We start from the raw sequence: 20,235 nt of genomic DNA, 5'->3' as shown, positions 1-20,235 counted from the left end.
TTTAGTTACTGGTAAGTGTAGCACCTTGGTAAATGTAAATGATACATCATTTATTCAATAAGAAATCAATAGCAGTCTAATTACTGATACATGTATACACTAAAACTGGTATAAACTGAAAATTTCAAAAATAAAAATACACTTTCAATGCCTCTTATTATGCATTATTTATAGCTTGATGCTATAATAGTACAGTGTAGGTTCAATACATCAGTGCCAAACTGTCATTATATACGCCTTCACAGCAACACTCTGTTTTGTTTTGTTGGCTTTAATGTCACACTAACACAATTATAGGTCATATGGCAACTTTCCAGCTCTGATGGTGGAGGAAGACCCCAGGTGCCCCTCCGTGCATTATTTCGAAACGGGCGGGCACCTGGATAGAACCACCGACTTTCCCTAAGCCAGCTTGATGGTTCCTCATATGAAGAATTCAACGCCACGAGTGAGGCTCAAACCCACATCGTTGAGGGGCAAGTGATTCAAAGTCAGCCACCTTAACCACTTGGCAAATGAGGTCCCATTTAAAACACTCTACTTAGCTGGAAGAATAAATGTCAATTTTCTCAATTATGTCTCAGTCAAGGGCCATAACACCTGAGCAATAAAGACTATCTAGCTGGTTACTGAACTTGGCCAAGATAATACACCCAAAAACATTGTAAGTTTGGTAAACACTGAATCGGAACTGTTTAAGTAATAAGCAGACATTATCAATTTCTGCAATTTTAAGTTATCCAAGGGCCATAACTCCAGAATGACTGGGTCTATCTGGCAGGGTACTGAACTTGTCAAAAATGTTCTGCCCTTAAACGTTATGGCCAAGTTTGGTGAACAATGGATAAGAACTGTTTAAAACAGAGTGTGAACACTGTCAATTTTCACAATTCAAGGGCCATTAATCCACACTTAAAGAGTGCAGATGGTTATCAATCTCGGTCGAGAAATTATGTCTATAAACATTTGTGACCAAAATTTGTTAACATTGGATAAGAAGGGCTCAAGTTTACAGAGAGATCACTATCTATTTCCGCAATTTTGAGTGATTCAAGGGTCACAACTCCAGATATTTGGAGGATCAAGCTGGTTAACGAACAAGACTGAGATATTATGCCCATAAACATTGTGATTAAGACAGGGGAACACTGGATAAAAACTGCACAAGCTAGAGAGAACTGACAACTTTTGTGGGTGCCATCCATATGCAGCTGTAGGTGTTCCCATTATAAGTCCCATTTCATGAGCATATAAAAAGGTTTTCTAGCATATCCCTGCACACCCACATTTGTTATTTTTACTATATTTCCTATTAATGCACTTACAGATCTGCTTTTTAACTTTTTTATCATTTTCTATCCGTTGCCTTTGTTTTTCTTTGCTTATGCCAGTCCCAGAAGGAGGTCTTCGCCAATCATCTGAATTTCCAGTGTTTGTACGTGAACCTGGTGTCACATAACCATTTACTTTCTTCTCTGGTACTGTAAAACTGAACCAAAACACCACAAAGTAAATGAATTATATTCTGCAAGTACAAGTAACAGTGTAAACAATTGTCCATGAAATGTTAAATGAAATTATTAAAAGCCTGCTCTGAACAGCATTTAACTCCTAAAAGTTTGAAAACAAAATTAATTTTCAGTGTTAATTTGGTAGTATTTTTCCTTACACTTATATTCACTAATAATGTGATTCCCGAATTCAAATTATTTGTGAAAATTAATCTGCATCATAACCTAAAACAAACACACTTGTTTCACAAATTCTTGATATCCTGAACATGGCTGCTAACCAAGAAATGGCTAAATAAAGCCTATGCAAAAAGTACCCAAATCTACAGTAATTCAACATTAATGAAGCAAAATCTTAATGCAACATTTACATACATTTTAATAAAAAAATTAGAGCGAAAATAAAGATGCAGCACTATACCTTTCACTAAATCCTTCCCCTCTAGCACTAGATGGTGGTCTCTGTCCTAACTTTTCTAACTGTAACGAGGCATCTTTCACTCTCTTCTTCTCTTTCTTTAACATATTTACTAAAATGTCTTTTCTTTGTTAAAGATATTTAATAACAAAGAGGAACCAGTTTAACATATTATCACTGCTGTAAAGGTTATAACAAAAGGCACAAAATATCTGTTGTGTTTAAAACTTTGGTAGAGGTTGCAAATAAAAGGCAAATGAATTTTGCATTTTGTAATACATGACATAAGACTATATAATTACTTTTTTTGTTGGGTATAACATCACACAGAAATGACTGTAGGTTTTATGGTGACTTCCAAGCTTTTGATGGTGAGTACTAGGAATTTTACCCCACAAACAAAGTTTCAAACCTACAGTTATAAGGGGTAAGGGATTTGAACTCTGCGACCTTAACCACTCGGCGATGTAGGTCCAAAACAATAAAACTAATTGAATCAGAGTGCAATATCATTGTTTATTTTGAAATCCACAAGTTTAGCTTCATTAACACTGTTCTCATTTCAGATCTTTTAAACTTTTTCAAAAGACCCTGATTTATCAAATTTCAGTTACTGTTATTGTCAAGTATTAAATAACAGCAATAAAATTTTGGTCAAAGGACTTCTGATGCCCATCAAGACGTCAATCCCTGAAAATAATCACTATCCCTAAAGTCAACTGGATAGCTTCTTTACATGAAAAACTTGAACCTGCTGTAGCAAACACCTGTATTCAGCAGTTGCTTGCCTTAAGAAGTCAGCATACTTCCTAAATTGACTTATATATCTAATTTCAATTTTATACAGCACGACTATGACACTCCCTCAGCTGACACAGGGTTTACTGTAATCCTATTTCAAGGGTGGTTTTTGAACCTTCAGCTGTAAGGAGCATGTGATCTGGGGCCAGAAACATTAACCCCATCAGGGCCCTCAATTTCTGTTATTTAACATACCTATATTGCTGGCACCAAAATAAACACTATATAAGGATACTTATTTCATTATCTCTCTGTACAACCAGTTGTTTAAGTTTATCATTCTCTGTTTCACTATAGGGACCTGTATCTGGTGGTGGTCCTTGCTGTACTGGAGCTGCTGGGATAGGAGTCACTGACTTCTGTGGGGTTGACGGCTTTTCCAACACCCTTTTCTAAAATAAAATCATTTCAAAGTGAAGTGTGTGTTGTACATTTGGAATCCGTGTCAACTTTTACTTCAGCAAGCAATTAAGGATGACTACCCGTAATAGGCCTCAATTTCACAAAAAGCGTACATGTATACAACTCGATAATGTAAGCTTTGAAAATGTCGAACGATAGAAATAAGGTGCATATTGACAAGTTATATAGTGACAGAAGTTTCCTTTAGATAACCTCCCCTGATAATTTTGGTTTTTCATGAGTTATCTCCCCTGAAAACTAGAAAAAAATAATTTTCTCCTTTTCCCAACTGGGAATTTTAGATTTCTTTTTGATATTTGTATCAGAATCATATAATGCAGCTTTCTACCGCAAAAGTTTCTCGAAACTCAAGTTCAGATTCTTACACTCAAAGAAATTATATATTTCCCATAGGCATCAATGTTAACTTCAATACCGATTATTTCCCCAAAAAATGATAAAATTTGAAAAATCTCTCGGTGAAACGTTTTTAATTTTGAATGTCTTTAAAGTGACCAAATTTCATATAAATATTACCATCCAGTTACAAGATATGAAATATGGCTATTACACCATGTTATCCTTAATGCAAACTTTAACCGAGATTCTGAAAAAAAAGCCAGAACCACTACATGTCTTCTAAAGAAGGACATGTACTTACGATCTACAGGCTGAGTGGCAGATACCATAATATGATATAAGAACTAAAGCCGCTTTTGAGAAAAGCGCATGTCTCCCACAACTGCCTAATTATCTGAATATTTATGTAATACTATCTGAGTCAACCATGCACCAATACATGTATCACTGGCATCTGTGTACAAAGTAATTTTCGGTAATTCAAGGGCCATAATTCTGAAGTGCCAAGGCCAATTTGGTGAAGATCAGATGAGAAATATTCAACTTAGAGTGCAAACAGAGCGATATTCGGTAATTCAAGGGCCATAATTCTAAAATGCCTGGGCCAATTTGGCTTAAAAACTTGGCCGATTTGGCTAGTTAACAAACTTGGTTGAGGACTCATTGGCAAACACATTTCGTTTAAGTTTGGTGAAGATCGGATGAGAAATGTTTGACTTAGAGTGCGGACAAGTGTGTACAGAGCGTTTTTTGGTAATTCAAGGGCAATAATTCTGAAGTGCCTGGGGCGAACTTGGCCAAGGACTTATTGGAAAGCATGTTTTGTTCAAGTTTTGGTGAAGATCGGATGAGAACTGTTCGACTTAAAGCGCGGACAAGATTTGTAACAGACAGGCAGACACAGGAACAAGTGTGTACAGAGCGATATTCGGTATTTCAAGGACCATAATTCTGAAGTGCCTGGGGCGATTTGGCTCGTTATCGAAATTGGACGAGGACTTATCGGTAAACACATTTTGTTTAAGTTTGATGAAGATCAGATGAGAACTGTTCGACTTAGAGCAAGATTTGTGACAGACAGACAGACAGACAGACAGACAGACAGACACACACACAGACAAGTGTGTAGAGAGCTATTTCCGGTAATTCAAGGGCCTTAACTCTGAAGTGCTTGGGGTGATTTGGCTCGTTATCAAACTAAGCCGAGAACTTATTGGTAAACACATTTTGTTCAAGTTTGGTGAAGATCGGATGAGAACTCTTTGACTTAGAGCACGGACAAGATTTGTGACAGACACATGGACAGCAGTAAATCAATATAATATATTTTGGTGGGAGACATAGTTATAATTTTAACAATAACTTCTGCAACAATCTTTCTCTTGTAGTCAAAACTTTAACCAGAATATTGCAGAATAGACCTTGTTATTCCTTGGCTGTGAATAACAGGATACACACTCTTAATTTTTAAATATTCTTTTCCAAAGTATCATACAAATTAGTGTACTTTATTAAAGGTACTAATACCATCACGTTTTTCATCTGTTACTGATATGAACACTCAGATTCTTAATGATATTTAAGTACATACCTTCATCATTCTAAAACATGTGTGTATTTTTCTCATATCAGCACCCACATTTATCATAGCATCAGGGTCAGAGTCAGCCAGGTACATCTTCACAGCTTCCTCACATCTGAAAAACAAGAAAATAAATCAAGACTTGAGATAGTTAAACAAGATTTGAGCTCAGTCTCAAAATGCAACCTGGCCACTGTTCAGTTTCAATGTAGCCCTCAATATCAACCATTCAGATGCTGGTTTTATATTTGGTTTCTAGGCTGACTTTTTACAAGATTCAAGCCAAAAAACAAATAAAGACTGAAATGTAAACTGAAATTAAACTAGTAAACTACAATGACTGATAAGCAGCTATTGTACTATGTGCTTCTCACACAGTTTACATGTTTATTTCCGGGATAGACAATTTCAACTTTCTTTTAGAATCACGACGAAATGGGAAGCTGACACGACGTTATAATCTTTTTTTTATATTCTCCAGTAGTATACATGGTAAATAAATGTCCCGTTTATACGCATAGAATTTCCCATACAACATGAAGCAGCATTCAAAATATGTCTAATGCATTACAAGTGGGTGGGGTATTGCATATACGACCAACCCGCGTTATAAATTTAACCATGCTAGATCCAAGGTTCGAGACCCCCAACGACAATATTATAAAGGGGTCCCAGTGTATATGTATAATAGATAGGACCGTCTGAAATGCTCGAGTGGGTTTTGTTCTTGGTTAGATAATAATCGTGCTTAAGTTATTTTTTCATGGAAATGAATACTAAGAATAATTTGCTCAAGAAGCAGTAACAACAAAGAAACAGCAAAAAGTTAATAAGGCAAGGAAGTCTCTTGTCTATCATACTGCGAAATAAAAGTGACATGAAAATAACTATTTATACAGTAATAACACTTTAATATACTGCTTTTGGTCGACTGTCCCTGCAATAATTCATTTATGTGCTTATGTTAGTAAATCAATTTCCAATTAGAATACTGTTGCCAGTAAATACTCCCTTTAAGCATCAATACCCACATCAACAAGTTGTTCTTCAATATAATTTACTAACCTGTTAAGATCTTCTTCAGTTAGTTCATCTGTTCTCTGTTCCCCTGTTGCCATGGCAAGTTCCTCCCGGAGTTGTTGTATTTCCTTCTTCAACTTCTGTATCATTAATTTAGGGTCCAATTCCTCATTCAACAACACATCGTTCTTGATCATGGCCACTCTCTGAGCAAACCGACATGTTGAAATAGTCTCCTGAAAATATTTTGTTTTTGTTACAGTATAAATCATACAGAAACAATTTAGGTCATATGGTGACTATTCAGCTTACGACATTTTCCCATACATAAACAAGAGGACCATGATGGTCCTGAATCGCTCACCTATCCCCACATGACCCAGTGTTGAACTGAGTATGACGTCGTTATTTCTATTCTTTGACATAGTGACCTAGTTTTTGAGCACATGTGACCTAGATATCATCAAGATAAAAAATTCTGACCAATTTTCATGAAGATCCATTGAAAAATATGGCCTCTAGAGAGGTCACAAGCTTTTTCTATTATTTGACCTAATGACCTAGTTTTTGAAGGCAGGTGACCCACTTTTAAACTTGACCTAGATATCATCAAGGTGAACATTCTCACCAATTTTCATGAAGATCTCGTGAAAAATATGGCCTCTAGAGAGGTCACAAGGTTTTTCTATTTTTCGACCTACTGACCTAGTTTTTGACCGCACATGACCCAGTTACGAACCTGACCTAGATATCATCAAGCTGAACATTCTCACCAGTTTTCATGAAGATCCATTGAGAAATATGGCCTCTAGAGAGGTCACAAGGTTTTTCTATTTTTAGACCTACTGACCTAGTTTTTGACCCCACGTGACCCAGTTCCGAACCTGACCTAGATATCATCAAGGTGAACATTCTGACCAATATTCATGAAGATCTCATGAAAAATATGGCCTCTAGAGAGGTCACAAGGTTTTTCTATTTTTAGATCTACTGACCTAGTTTTTAACCCCAAGTGACCCAGTTTCGAACTTGATCTAGATATCATCAAGGTTAACATTCTGACCAATTTTCCTGAAGATCCATTGAAAAATATGGCCTCTAGAGAGGTCACAAGGTTTTTCTATTTTTAGAGCTACTGACCTAGTTTTTGACCGCACGTGACCCAGTTTCAAACTTGACCTAGATATCATCAAGGTGAACATTCTGACCAATTTTCATGAAGATCCATTGAGAAATATGGCCTCTAGAGAGGTCACAAGGTTTTTCTATTTTTAGACCTACTGACCTAGTTTTTGATCCAACATGACCCAGTATCGAACTTTACCTAGATATCATCAAGGTGAACATTCTGACCAATATTCATGAAGATCTCATGAAAAATATGGCCTCTAGAGAGGTCACAAGGTTTTTCTATTTTTAGATCTACTGACCTAGTTTTTACCCCCACGTGACCCAGTTTCGAACTTGACCTAGATATCATCAAGCTGAACATTCTGACCAATTTTCATGTAGATCCATTGAGAAATATGGCCTCTACAGAGGTCAAAAGGTTTTTCTATTTTTAGACCTAATGACCTAGTTTTTGACCCCATGTGACCCAGTTTCGAACTTAACCTAGATATCATCAAAGTGAACATTCTGACCAATATTCATGAAGATCTCATGAAAAATATGGCCTCTAGAAAGGTCACAAGGTTTTTCTATTTTTAGACCTACTGACCTAGTTTTTGACTCCACGTGACCCAGTTTCAAACTTGACCTAGATATCATCAAGGTGAACATTCTGACCAATTTTCATGAAGATCTTGTGAAATATATGGCCTCTAGAGAGGTCACAAGGTTTTTCTATTTTTAGACCTACTGACCTAGTTTTTGATGGCACGTGACCCAGTTTCGAACTTGACCTAGATATCATCAAGGTGAACATTCTGACCAACTTTCATAAAGATCCCATGAAAAATGTGACCTCTAGAGTGGTCACAAGCAAAAGTTTACGGACGCACGCACGCACACAAGCACGGACGACGGACGCCACGCGATCACAAAAGCTCACCTTGTCACTTTGTGACAGGTGAGCTAAAAACAAGATTAGCAAGATGCAAAGAAATGAACTTAAGATTTTTTGAAAGCTTTTAAATCCGACTTTTACAATTTATGCCATTCCACTACTTTCCAACTTTTTTGGTGGAGGAAGATGTCTCTGTTGTCATTACTGTGAAACCATTAATATTCATGGGGGACTTATTTTAGAGGATAAAATTATGATCCACTTATGTTCAACATTCAAAATCGCCAATTTCATGTCACCACATAACAGCAGTTTAGGCCAAAACCATGAATGTTTTTGCACATTTAATTAAATGGTTTCAAAATATTTCCGCCACTGCTGGGTACCTATGTAGAGCCGTCAACCTTCCTTAAGTCAGCTGGATGGCTCCCTCTCATGGAAGAATTTTGGACTCAGTCAAGCGGGACAAGTGATTCGAAGTCAGCAACCTTAGCCACTTGCCCATGGAGACCCCTGAAGATGTGATCATTTAAAAGCCACAAATTCAAACTAGAATATGCTTTTGTAAAAATGCGCATGTCTCCCCCAATGCAAAGTCCTATGGGCAAGAAGTCAATAGGGGTCAGGAGTGAAAGTCAAAGAGACACTGATGGTTGGCAGCAATAGGGATCATCTATTTGGCATGTCCAATCATCCCGCTAAATTTCAACACTCTTGGCCTAGTGGTTCTCAAGTCACTGTTCAGGCTTCTGTGACCTTGACCTTTGATCAAGTGACCTCAAAATAAATAGGGGTCATCTACTCTGCATGTCCAATCATCCTATTAAGTTTCAACATTGTAGGTCAAGTGGTTCTCAAGTTATTTCCAAAAAATGATTTTACATGAAAAGGCCACTGTGACCTTGACCTTTAATAGACTGACCCCATATCAATAGGGGTCATCTACTCTGCATGTTCAATCATCCTATGAAGTTTCAACATTCTGGGTCAAGTGGTTCTCAAGTTATTGATCGGAACTGGTTATCAATGTTGGCCCCTGTGACCTTGACCTTTAACGGAGTGACCCCAAAAACAATAGGGGTCATTTACTCTGCATGAACAATCATCCTATGAAGTTTCAACATTCTGGGTCGAGAGGTTCTCAAGTTATTGATTGGAAATGGTTTTCCATGTTCAGGCCCCTGTGACCTTGATCTTTCACAGAGTGACCCTAAAATCGTTAGGGGTCATCTACTCTGCATGACCAATCATCCTATGAAGTTTCATCATTTTGGGTCAAGTGGTTTTCAAGTTACTGACCGGAAATGGTTTTCAATGTTCAGGCCCCTGTGACCTTGACCTTTCACAGAGTGACCCTGAAATCGTTAGGGGTCATCTACTCTGCATGACCAATCATCCTATGAAGTTTCAACATTCTGGGTCAAGTGGTTCTCAAGCTACTGACCGGAAATGGTTTTCCATGTTCAGGCCCCTGTGACCTTGACCTTTAATGGAGTGACCCCAAAATCGATAGGGGTCATCTACTTTGCATGTACAATCATCCTATGAAGTTTCAACATTCTGGGCAAGTGGTTCTCTAGTTATTGATCGGAAATGGTTTTCCATGTTCAGGCCCCTGTGACCTTGACCTTTGATGGAGTGATCCCAAAATCAATAGGGGTCATCTACTCTTTAAGACCAATCATCCTATGAAGTTTCAACATTCTGGGTCAAGTGGTTCTCTAGTTATTGACCAGAAATGGTTTTCAATGTTCGGGCCCCTGTGACATTGACCTTTGACGGAGTGACCCCAAAATTGATAGGGGTCATCTACTTTGCGTGTACAATCATCCTATGAAGTTTCAACATTCTGGGTCAAGTGGTTCTCTAGTTATTGATCGGAAATGGTTTTCCATGTTCAGGCCCCTGTGACCTTGACCTTTGATGGAGTGACCCCAAAATCAATAGGGGTCATCTACTCTTTATGACCAATCATCCTATGAAGTTTCAACATTCTGGGTCAAGTGGTTCTCTAGTTATTGATCGGAAATGGTTTTCAATGTTCGGGCCCCTGTGACCTTGACCTTTGACGGAGTGACCTCAAAAACAATAGGGGTCGTCTACTCCAGCAGCCCTACAACCCTATGAAGATTGAAGGTTCTAGGTCAAATGGTTCTCCAGTTATTGCTCGGAAATGAAGTGTGACTTACAGATAGACGGACGGACGGAAGGACGGACGGACAGGGCAAAAACAATATGTCTCCTGGGGGAGACATAATAATAACACTTTTAAATTGAAATCTTACATCAATGTTTCTCCTATCTATTGCACAAGTTGCTATCATAGTGGTCATACAGTTACCACCTAAACTGTCTCGTAAAACTGACGTCATCATAGAGTTCCTGTACGGGATGTGTGAACGACTCTTCTCTGATAATGCGATGATGACCTGGAAATAAAAATTTAACTTGAACCACATGACATCTGAGCTGCGCCATGAGAAAACCAACATAGTGGCTTTGCAACCAGCATGGATCCAAACCAGCTGCGCAGTCTGGTCAGGATCCATGCTGTTCGCTTTCAAAGCCTTTAGCAATTAGAGAAACCGTCAGCGAACAGCATTGATCCTGACCAGACTGCGCGGATGCGCAGGCTGGTCTGGATCCATGCTGGTCGCAAAGCCACTGTGTTGGTTTTCCCATGGCTCATCTATTTATATCTATGACATGATCAAACCTTGTATCAATACAGCCAATTTCGATGTTTAGTGCAAAGAAGCATTTACCTTTGTAAATCTTTGTGGTGTCAACAAAAAATTTTCCCAACGAGTTTTTGAACAATTTTCTAATAAATTACACACTAAAATACAGGTTTGTTGAAATTCACATCACTATTCAATCATTTTTTTTAAACCAGAAATCAAGTTTAAACAAGGCCATGACTGCCTTCAAAAGTATTCACAAAGCATAGTGCCACATTTTTTCTAACTGATAAGAGAAATAATACTACAGAAATTTCTAAAAATAAAAAAAAATAAAAAATCTTTCAAAGTTTCATATCTAGCTCCTGAAAACGCTGAATTTATGGATCAAATTATCATGGGGCAAGGATAGTGTGACCCACAAATAAATAGCTAAACAGACTTTGCAACCCATGAAAGTAAATGTATGTGTGAAAATTAATGGTTTCAATCACCTGTTCCAGAAAATGCAGTGATAAGTTGATATATTTGGCTTCAGATAACAAAACACCTTTAACTCCTGTTTTTGACACCCTCTCTGACCTGAAATAACAGAACAAAAGTTAATATTGCATTCTTTCTTGAAAAACGTACAAGAAATGACACAAAACAAGGGGATGCTTTAAAAGAAATTTTATATGCAGGATGCAAATACAGGGAATCTGATGGAATCTTTAAAACGCTCGTCTCTTTTTGCTACGCCAGGCATTTCTCTCACATTAGTTTCTGTCTCAGTGCTTCTTGGCTTCTGGCTTTAACTTTCAAATCTGAGAAAAATTTAAGTTGCCACTACAAAAATTCCAAACTGCATCTCTATCATTTGGTGATGATGAGATAGAAGTTCCTTGCAAAATATGACAGGTAAAACTAAATATACATAGAAACAGTATTTATACAGTTCTATACACAATATATTGAATATATTAAACAAAAGGGATAAAAGATTTACCCAGCCAAGTCAACAAGATGAATTTTGGATCGTCGTATAGTTGCTGTACCATGCTCTCTTGACGTCAGATGGACAGTAAATATACAGTGTGATCTTGTTGAAGCTTGATTCATGGGTGTCTACAAAACAATGTTTAATTCATTAAAATATAAACAGAAAGTTGATCTATCACAAATCGTATCCGAGTGTAAATTTCGCCTAAGAAAAAGTATTGCTTTTACAGAAAATACCACCAGAAATCCATTCAAGGACTGAAAAGTACAGACATTAAAACTAATAATTCTATCAAATTACATATTTTTAAATGTTGATATACAGCTAATCATTCCTTCTATTTACTGTAAAATCAGTTAATTTCGTGGGCATTAAATTTCGTGGTTTTGGTCAAAACGGCAATTCTTGGATTTCAACTTTTGAACATGAAATGAATGGGAATTTTACTTGTTCATTGGGATTAAATTTTGTGGATTGACATAACCACGAAATCCACGAAAATTAGTCCCCCACGAATATTAATGATTTTGCAGTATGCAGGCACTCGCAACAAGCAGCTAGTCACCAAACTTTCTGAATTAACATTTTACTCTTATTTCCACCTGCCTTAAACAGACACACTGTGCCACTGTCTGCTTAATAGTAGTCTTATTTTTAATGATATTATACAATTTTTTGTGCAATGATAAATAACACTGACCTCAGCTATCATTCTGTTTGTATCCCCCAGAAAGAGCAAATTCAATGCATCTTCCTCACTGGTTGCCTGATGAACTGATAGGTTCTTCAGATGTATATTCTGGTCATTGTCTTCCATTAAACTCACTTTCCTGTAACATAAAATATACAGGAATGATTTTTATACTCCACATCTATAAAGTAACTAGACGCTCACATGCTAATGGAAAATATTTTGACAGTGGTTTTCCTTCTTTATCTGTATAATATGAATAAATTCTAAAAACTTATTTAATCACAAATTCTAACACGACCCGATTTGTTTTCCTATTAAACAAAGAAGGCTGAAAACTGTGTGTTATTATTCAACAATCCATTTTGCTGATGTCACAATTATTACATCATAGCGTTAGACAGCATAGCCGCGGGCTGGAAAAGAAATAAACAGAAAACAGGCAAATATTTTATGGATATCGTCAAGGACATACATAATAATCCTTGATAACATGTTTGAATCGAAATAATATATCTCAAACAGTGATTTGCGCGTGAATAAAATCATTGTTTGTCGTTTGGATGCGTATTATTATATCACTTGGGCTGCGCCCTCGTGATATAATTCCTTCGCATCTAAACTCCAAATAATGACTTTATTCAATGACAAATCACTGTTTGGGATTATTATTTCTTAATTAGATTAAATTAGATTTTCTGACATGAATAAGTAAACTAGCAAGAAATATTTAGAAGCTCTACGAGTGTATTCAGTGTTCTATTAAAGTACTCTTTAAAATTGTGGCCTTCAAAGCTGTAAGACTAGGATTACAGACTTGCTACTAACATTAAATGACTTCAGTTTTTGTTAAAGAAAACACTGCTGAAGCTATCTGGCTGTTAGGTGTGATTTTTGTATTGTGCTTTTATTGGTTTTGATGTCTCACTCCCACAATCACATGTCATATGGTAACTTTCCACTTTTTCATGACTGAAGAAGGCCCAAGGTGCCCCTCCTAGCATTATTTCAGGTATCAGCTGGCACCTCAACCAAACCAACTGTCCTTAAGCCAGATGGACAGCATCCTCGCATGAAAGAATTCTACTACCTAAATGAGGTTTCGAACTCACAGCAGTGACAATCAAGTCAGTGATCTAAACTGCTCGACCAAACAGGCCCAAACGAATGGTATGAACACTGTCAGTATTAACAATATATGCATGTATACTCACGGAAGATCTTCCAGTTTGGCAGCTTCATGTTTAGGATCTAGTAAGTCATATCCAGAATCATTGTAGATTTCTAGGTAGGAAATATGTGCTGTAAATGCTCTTTCCGAATGCTACAATGTAAACCAATATTTGGATACAACAAATTCTAAAAATATAACCCTAAAATAAACAAATCTTATGCACCCAAACTGATGTCACCTGATAGCATTTCAGACCTTAAATAATACAAGAGCTGTCTGATGACAGTGCACTTGACTCAGTGCTTGACTCTGAATTGGAGCTTTGCCAGTAAAAACTTCATAAAACTTTAACAAAAAAATTCTTAGTTAAATAGGAACTCTGTCAAAATTCAAATCAAGGTTATGAGGATTGTTTCTACTGGTGTAGACTTTGATAGCAAATAACTATTTTAAGTTTCAAGTCAAAAGCTTTGATAGTAACAAAGACATTTGAATTTATCAAAATCTTCAACCAACAGAGACATCAGACGCTGGGGCCAGTGCAATAGCTCTACTTTTTCTTCGAAATGTCGAGCTAAAAATGTAATGACAACTAAATGAACATCAAAACATGCAAATGTTTTTCACAACTTTTAGAAACAAATGTATATGAGCCACATTATGAGAAAACCAACATAGTGCCTTTGCAACCAGCAATGATCCAGACCAGCCTGCGCATCCGTGCAGTCTGGTCAGGATCCATGCTGTTCGCTAATGGTTTCTCTAATTGCAATAGGCTTTGAAAGCGTACAGCATGGATCCTGACCAGACTGGTGGATATGCAGGCTGGTCTGGATCCATGCTGGTCGCAAAGGCACTATGTTGGTTTTCTCATGGTGCGGCTCATATAACCCTGCCCCTTATTCAAGTTACTGAGGCTAATGGAACAGTTGGTTACTGTTAACCTTTATAAAATCTGTATACATGTATTAAAATGGAAAGCTTCCAGATAACTTCAAATTTCTTTATTAGCCAGACTGCAACATTAAATAGAAGTAAAAATCATGAATCAATATTATTCATGCAGATATTGTATGAGTCTGAATATTTTGGCTAAATATCACATTTCTATAGCATGACCAACATTTTAGAATTTTTTTTATATATTTTACAGAATATACAAATGTTTTAATACTACATAACTCCTAGATCTCATCACATATTTTTAGTTTTTATTTCCAGTTAGTAATGGATGCACTTTCTAAATTTGGGATAAATTTTGAAGGCAAGTCCCTTCAATCAGAGTATAAGACACATTAATATTATGACAATTTACCTTTTCAAAACATTCAAATATATAAGACAACATTCTAGGGATGATTCCTCTATCATTGTATCTCTCAGCTCCTCCTGTAATGGTAAATGTCTTACCACTCCCAGTCTGTGAATAAAACATTCAAATATAAAAAAGACTATATTCTAGGTAAGAATCCTCCATAAATGTATCCAGTGTAGGCAAATGTTTTACCATTACTAGTCTGTAATACAGAATTATACAAAAGCATTCAAAAATTCTGAAATAAATTAATACTGTGGCAGTTTTTACTTTTTCACAAAACAAATCAGTAAACTGATAAAAGTATGTAAACAAGAGCACCGCCTTGCGGGTGCTGACGCTCATCTGATTTTTTTTGTATAACAGAAATATTGTCCTACATATGATTTTCTAAGTCCAAAAAGGGCCATAATTCTTGCAAAAAGCAGGATGGAGTTACGTTTTTTCGATGTACAGAGTCAGCTTATGGTGAACAAGTGTTGCAAGTTTCAATGCAATAGCTTTGATAGTATAGGAAAAAAGTTTACTTAAACATAAAACTTAACCAATAAATTTGATATTTTCTAAGTCCGAAAGGGGCCATAATTCTTGCTAAAAGCAGGACGGAGTTATGTTTCTTGCTGCACAGGGTAAGCTTATGATGGTGAACAAGTGTTGCAAGTTTAAAAGCAATAGCTTTGATAGTTTAGAAGAAAAGCTGACCTTAAACACAAAACTTAACCAAGAAATCTGATTTTATAAGTCCAAAAGGGGCCATAATTCTTGCAAAAAGCAAGACAGAGTTATGTTTCTTGCTGTACAGGGTCAGCTTATGATGGTGAACAAGTGTTGCAAGTTTCAAAGCAATAGCTTTGATAGTTTAGGAGAAAAGTTTACCTAAACATAAAACTTAACCAAGAAATCTGATATTTTCTAAGTCCAAAAGAGGCCATAATTCTTGCAAAAAGCAGGATGGAGTTATGTTTCTTGCTGTACAGGGTCAGCTATTGACGGTGAACAAGTGTTGCAAGTTTCAAAGCAATATCTTTGATAGTTTAGGGGAAAAGCTGACCTAAACATAAAACTTAAGCAGGCAACGCCAACACAAACGCCGACGCCAATCAAGTGATGACAATAACTCATCATTTTTTTTCCAAAAAATCAGATGAGCTAAAAACTGTCATGAAGGTTTCTCTTCAAGATGTGTTCAGTTATGTTAATCAGATGTGTATCTGTTCTGGGGGCTTTATCTCACTCTGTCCCTCTGTTCAGATCACTCTGTGTCTGTACTAGCAGAGGATAAATTTCGAGCCCTGTGTGGCTGTAATTGCTATATGTAAAGTGCCTTTGAATGTGTTTATCATGAAAAGGGTGCTATATAAATCAGGTATAATAATATGTATGGTTCTTACTTGAGATTAATATTCATGGAATTTACAACACTTCACATATCAGAATATACATAACACAATTCAGCACCTTACCGTAAAACACTTTATGTCATTCCTTGTCAACTCAAATGAGATGCCAGACCTGAAGTTGGAGCATAGCCAGCACTATTTTCTGGTCATTCTAAAGTTACTTTTGAGTATGCTTTGTACCGAAATATTCAATTTGAATAAAAAAAATGTATATGTTTTACCTGTCCATAAGCAAAAATAGTGCCATTGTAGCCTTCCAGGACACTGTAAATCAACAAACATAATGTGTATGGTCAAATTATGCTGAACAGAAATAAATATTTTAACTGATGAAAAAAATGCAATATCTTAAAGTTTATTCTAGAAAATATCAGATGTACTGAAAGTGAAAGAAAGTTACCCTACACCAACAGGAGCATATCCTGATAGTATTTAAAATTGCAAAATGAAGACAAACAAGAGCTGTCTCCATAGGATGACACATGCCCCCGATGGCACTTTGAATGAATAGTTATGGCCGATGTTAGAGTTTAGGACCTTTGACCTATGGACCTGGGTCTTGCACGCGACATGTCGTCTTACTGTGGTACACATTCATGCCAAGTTATTTGAAAATCCATCCATGGATGACAAAGATATGGACCGGACAAGCCCATCAATGCACTATCCTTTAATGTCTAAGTGTGAACTTGACCTTTGAGCTACGGACCTGGGTCTTGCATGCGACACGTCGTCTTACTGTGGTACACATTCATGCCAAGTTATTTGAAAATCCATCCATGGATGACAAAGATATTGACCGGATACGCCCATCAATGCACTATCCTTTAATGTCTAAGTGTGACCTTGACCTTTGAGCTACGGACCTGGGTCTTGCGCGCGACATGTCGTCTTACTGTGGTACACATTCATGCCAAGTTATTTGAAAATCCATCCATCGATGACAAAGATATGGACCGGACACGAAAATTGCGGACAGACTGACAGACCGACAGACAGACGGTTCAAAAACTATATGCCTCCCTTTGGGGGCATAAAAAGTGAATGTAACTGCAGCATCAATGGAAGTTTTCCCTTTCAATCTTTTTACAACACCAGTGGTAATAAGCATCAAATGAATCAGAAAGATGGATGAATATTACTCAGTACATTGAAACCATTTCGTGGGCATGAAATTTGGTGATTTGGGAAAAACGTATTTCCTGGGAATTCAAATTTGCTCACTTCATAACTAGCCTCTGAGGTTTGATGACTCTAGATAAAATACTTTTTGAGATAAGCATGAGATAAAGTATAAGTGTCTCCCAAAAATGTGGGGTTGTGGGGCGGTGGGGGCGGAGGCATAAATGGATAAATGGAGGAAAACTATACCTTTTGGACAGAGGAATGGGGTTAAATTTTTGTGCAAAAAATGTCCGTAAAATACTCTGGTTATGAAGATTCAAAGAAGTGAAACAAATTTTAAAATAAATGCAAACTTACTTGTCTACTACAGGTTTGGCTACATGGTCAAAAATTTCATCTTGTTGTGCTTTCTGGTCAAAAACTTTCTGGAACCTGCAAAAAAAAAAACCCAGTATTTTCAAGAAAATCAATATTAGCAATATTAAGTTCTTCCATATTGTGTATATTTTGATCATCTTGAGCTGTTGTTTCACAAATTACATGTACAACTAGATGCCTGTTTTTCAATGTTATTCTATTTGGTGCATCTAAAACTTCTACTTCATTTAAATATATGGTAAGGGTATTATGCTAAAATAGAAGTTTTTGTAAACTTTTTGTCATTGTAAGTGTTACTCTAAATTTTGCACTCAAATACAGTCAGTTATTGTTCCAATTACAAAAGAAATGAAATTCCTACAACATAAATGATGCAAAATAATATTTTAGGTAAATGTTCACAGCTAGACTTCCTTAAATCAGTGCCAGTTTTAAAAAGTGTAATCACTACTGATAATGAATTCTGACAATAGTTGAAAATCAGTATCATAAACTCACATGTCTTGAAATTCTGGTTATCAAAATGAAATTCCAAAGTCCTGTCAAAATTCCTTCCAAAGGTATGTATTTTGACTCTGTTTAAGTCTTAGCAGCCATATGTATTAAGCTGCCACTTGTCTTAAGCAGCCAGTCAAATATCAACTAATTTCCCAAATTTATGTTTTGTTCTAACTAAAACTGTTTTAAAGCAAACAGACTGACTTGCTACCCTGACTTGCTGCTTAATTCCAGTTTATCTGTACAAACCTAAATTTGTAGTTTTCCCTTTTGTTGTTGATGAAGCCATCAGCAAGTTCTCTTGGGATGTTAAATGTGAGCCGCGGCAAACCTTCATCATCATTATCTATATCATAGACCTACATGTATAAAAGAAAATCTTTGTTATCACAGAATGTCTTCTAAACCTTTACCAGTAAACTACTGTTCCTCCCAAAAAAAAACAAATTTAAGTTCAAGACAAATAAATCAGTGTTGGCAAGCAACTACAGAAATAGAATCCTCATCTGAAATTAAATCAATTTACATACAAAACGTTTATAACCAAACTGAGATGCCAAACTGGGTGAGTGCAATAGCTCTTTTGAATAGTCAATCTAAAATGCCACTAAAGAACGACTCAACACGGACAGAATTAAATAGGACCAGCGGCTACTGACAAAAGTTTCTATTATATATGAATAGTGAAAAGCAACCATGCCCTCTGCGAGTCATGCTCTGACAACTCATGATGGGTGGGATAATCATAATGTTGACTTTGGGGCTACGAGACATGAAGAAGCAATATCAAGAAAAACTAGGAACTATCAAGTATAGGTACAATGTACTGGTACTCCTAAGGGTACTTTAAATCAGTTTTCTGAAAATTAAAACTGGACTCATACTTTTAAGTATGTATAATTTCTTTTTTGTATATTGAATTATTAATGAACAGACCAGTAAGTTGCCAATAATTTGAATAAAAGGACATTATCTGAGTATGTTTGTTTGATTTGGGTTTAATGCCGTTTTTCAACAGACTCAGTATTTCAGTAACCAGTGTTCCTGGATTCTGTACCAGTGCAAACCTGTTCTCCGCAAGTAACTGCCAACTTCCCCACATAAATTATTAATATCAGAGGTGGAGGACGAATGATGTCAGAGTCAATGTCTTTTATCAAATCATCATGGAGAACATACGCTCCGCCAGCCGATCAAACTCGCAAAAATCAAGACCATAGTGAACACTGCATCTTTTTTACTCAAATTACTGTTATAATTTCAACACTGTCTGAAACAAACTATTATTTACACAGACACTGTAGCATGTAAAACGGTAGACTAGCCACTAGACTGATGTGTAAAAACATTGTAAATTTTAATTTGCGCCTACACATAATCATCAAAGTTATGAAAGAGTGTCGTAACCTGAAAGAGAAGAAGAAAAAAATACTGGAGACTACATAAATATGAAATGGCTATCGCGAAAACTGATCAGCTTCTTCACTGCATAATTTTCTTACCCCTGCTTTTGCTTTAGTCGGCTTTATTCTGGCAAAAATTTGAATGGTTTGTTTAACCATTTTGAAAATTCTTTACATCAAGGCCAAATTGATGAAATTCTCTACTTGAATCATTTAAATTAAACACTTTTTTCTTGATAAATCGCATTTGTTTACATCTGAGGCAGCCATGATGGAAACTATGCATAGCGACGCAGAAAATATTTTACGTATTGTCATTGGTCTAAATTTGTTATTCGGATTACATGCTCTATTTTGGCGCCAGTTTGCGACGGCGCACGAGAATACCGTGTTGTAACAAGTAAAAGGGAGATGAAACTTTCAAGGAGATGCGCTTTGGTCATATATGTGAAAAAACTGTGCTTGCCTGAGGCAACATTACACACA

The 20,235-nt window shown here is 36.5% G+C and overlaps 1 protein-coding gene across 1 annotated transcript in view; it reads right to left on the bottom strand.

Annotated features, from left to right (window-relative positions):
- The window catches only part of LOC128559506 (kinesin-like protein KIF6), a 36,212-nt gene extending 16,200 nt beyond the window's left edge, over positions 1 to 20,012 (bottom strand). The window contains exons 1-15 of the mRNA XM_053551324.1: positions 19,849 to 20,012; positions 18,596 to 18,705; positions 17,828 to 17,902; positions 16,567 to 16,609; positions 14,946 to 15,050; positions 13,671 to 13,780; positions 12,466 to 12,595; positions 11,772 to 11,890; positions 11,278 to 11,365; positions 10,388 to 10,531; positions 6,140 to 6,330; positions 5,084 to 5,189; positions 2,966 to 3,122; positions 1,933 to 2,050; positions 1,326 to 1,489 (exon numbers count right to left, since the gene is read on the bottom strand). Of these exons, the coding sequence (XP_053407299.1) occupies positions 1,326 to 1,489; positions 1,933 to 2,050; positions 2,966 to 3,122; positions 5,084 to 5,189; positions 6,140 to 6,330; positions 10,388 to 10,531; positions 11,278 to 11,365; positions 11,772 to 11,890; positions 12,466 to 12,595; positions 13,671 to 13,780; positions 14,946 to 15,050; positions 16,567 to 16,609; positions 17,828 to 17,902; positions 18,596 to 18,705; positions 19,849 to 19,908 (1,720 nt within the window). The 5' untranslated portion in view covers positions 19,909 to 20,012. The remainder of the gene's footprint in view (positions 1 to 1,325; positions 1,490 to 1,932; positions 2,051 to 2,965; positions 3,123 to 5,083; positions 5,190 to 6,139; positions 6,331 to 10,387; positions 10,532 to 11,277; positions 11,366 to 11,771; positions 11,891 to 12,465; positions 12,596 to 13,670; positions 13,781 to 14,945; positions 15,051 to 16,566; positions 16,610 to 17,827; positions 17,903 to 18,595; positions 18,706 to 19,848) is intronic.
- Between the last annotated feature and the right edge of the window lie 223 nt (positions 20,013 to 20,235).

This window comes from Mercenaria mercenaria, chromosome 1 (genome assembly GCF_021730395.1).
Source record: "Mercenaria mercenaria strain notata chromosome 1, MADL_Memer_1, whole genome shotgun sequence".
Classification (NCBI taxonomy): Eukaryota; Metazoa; Mollusca; class Bivalvia; order Venerida; family Veneridae; genus Mercenaria; species Mercenaria mercenaria.
This window is presented reverse-complemented; position numbering and strand designations above follow the sequence as displayed.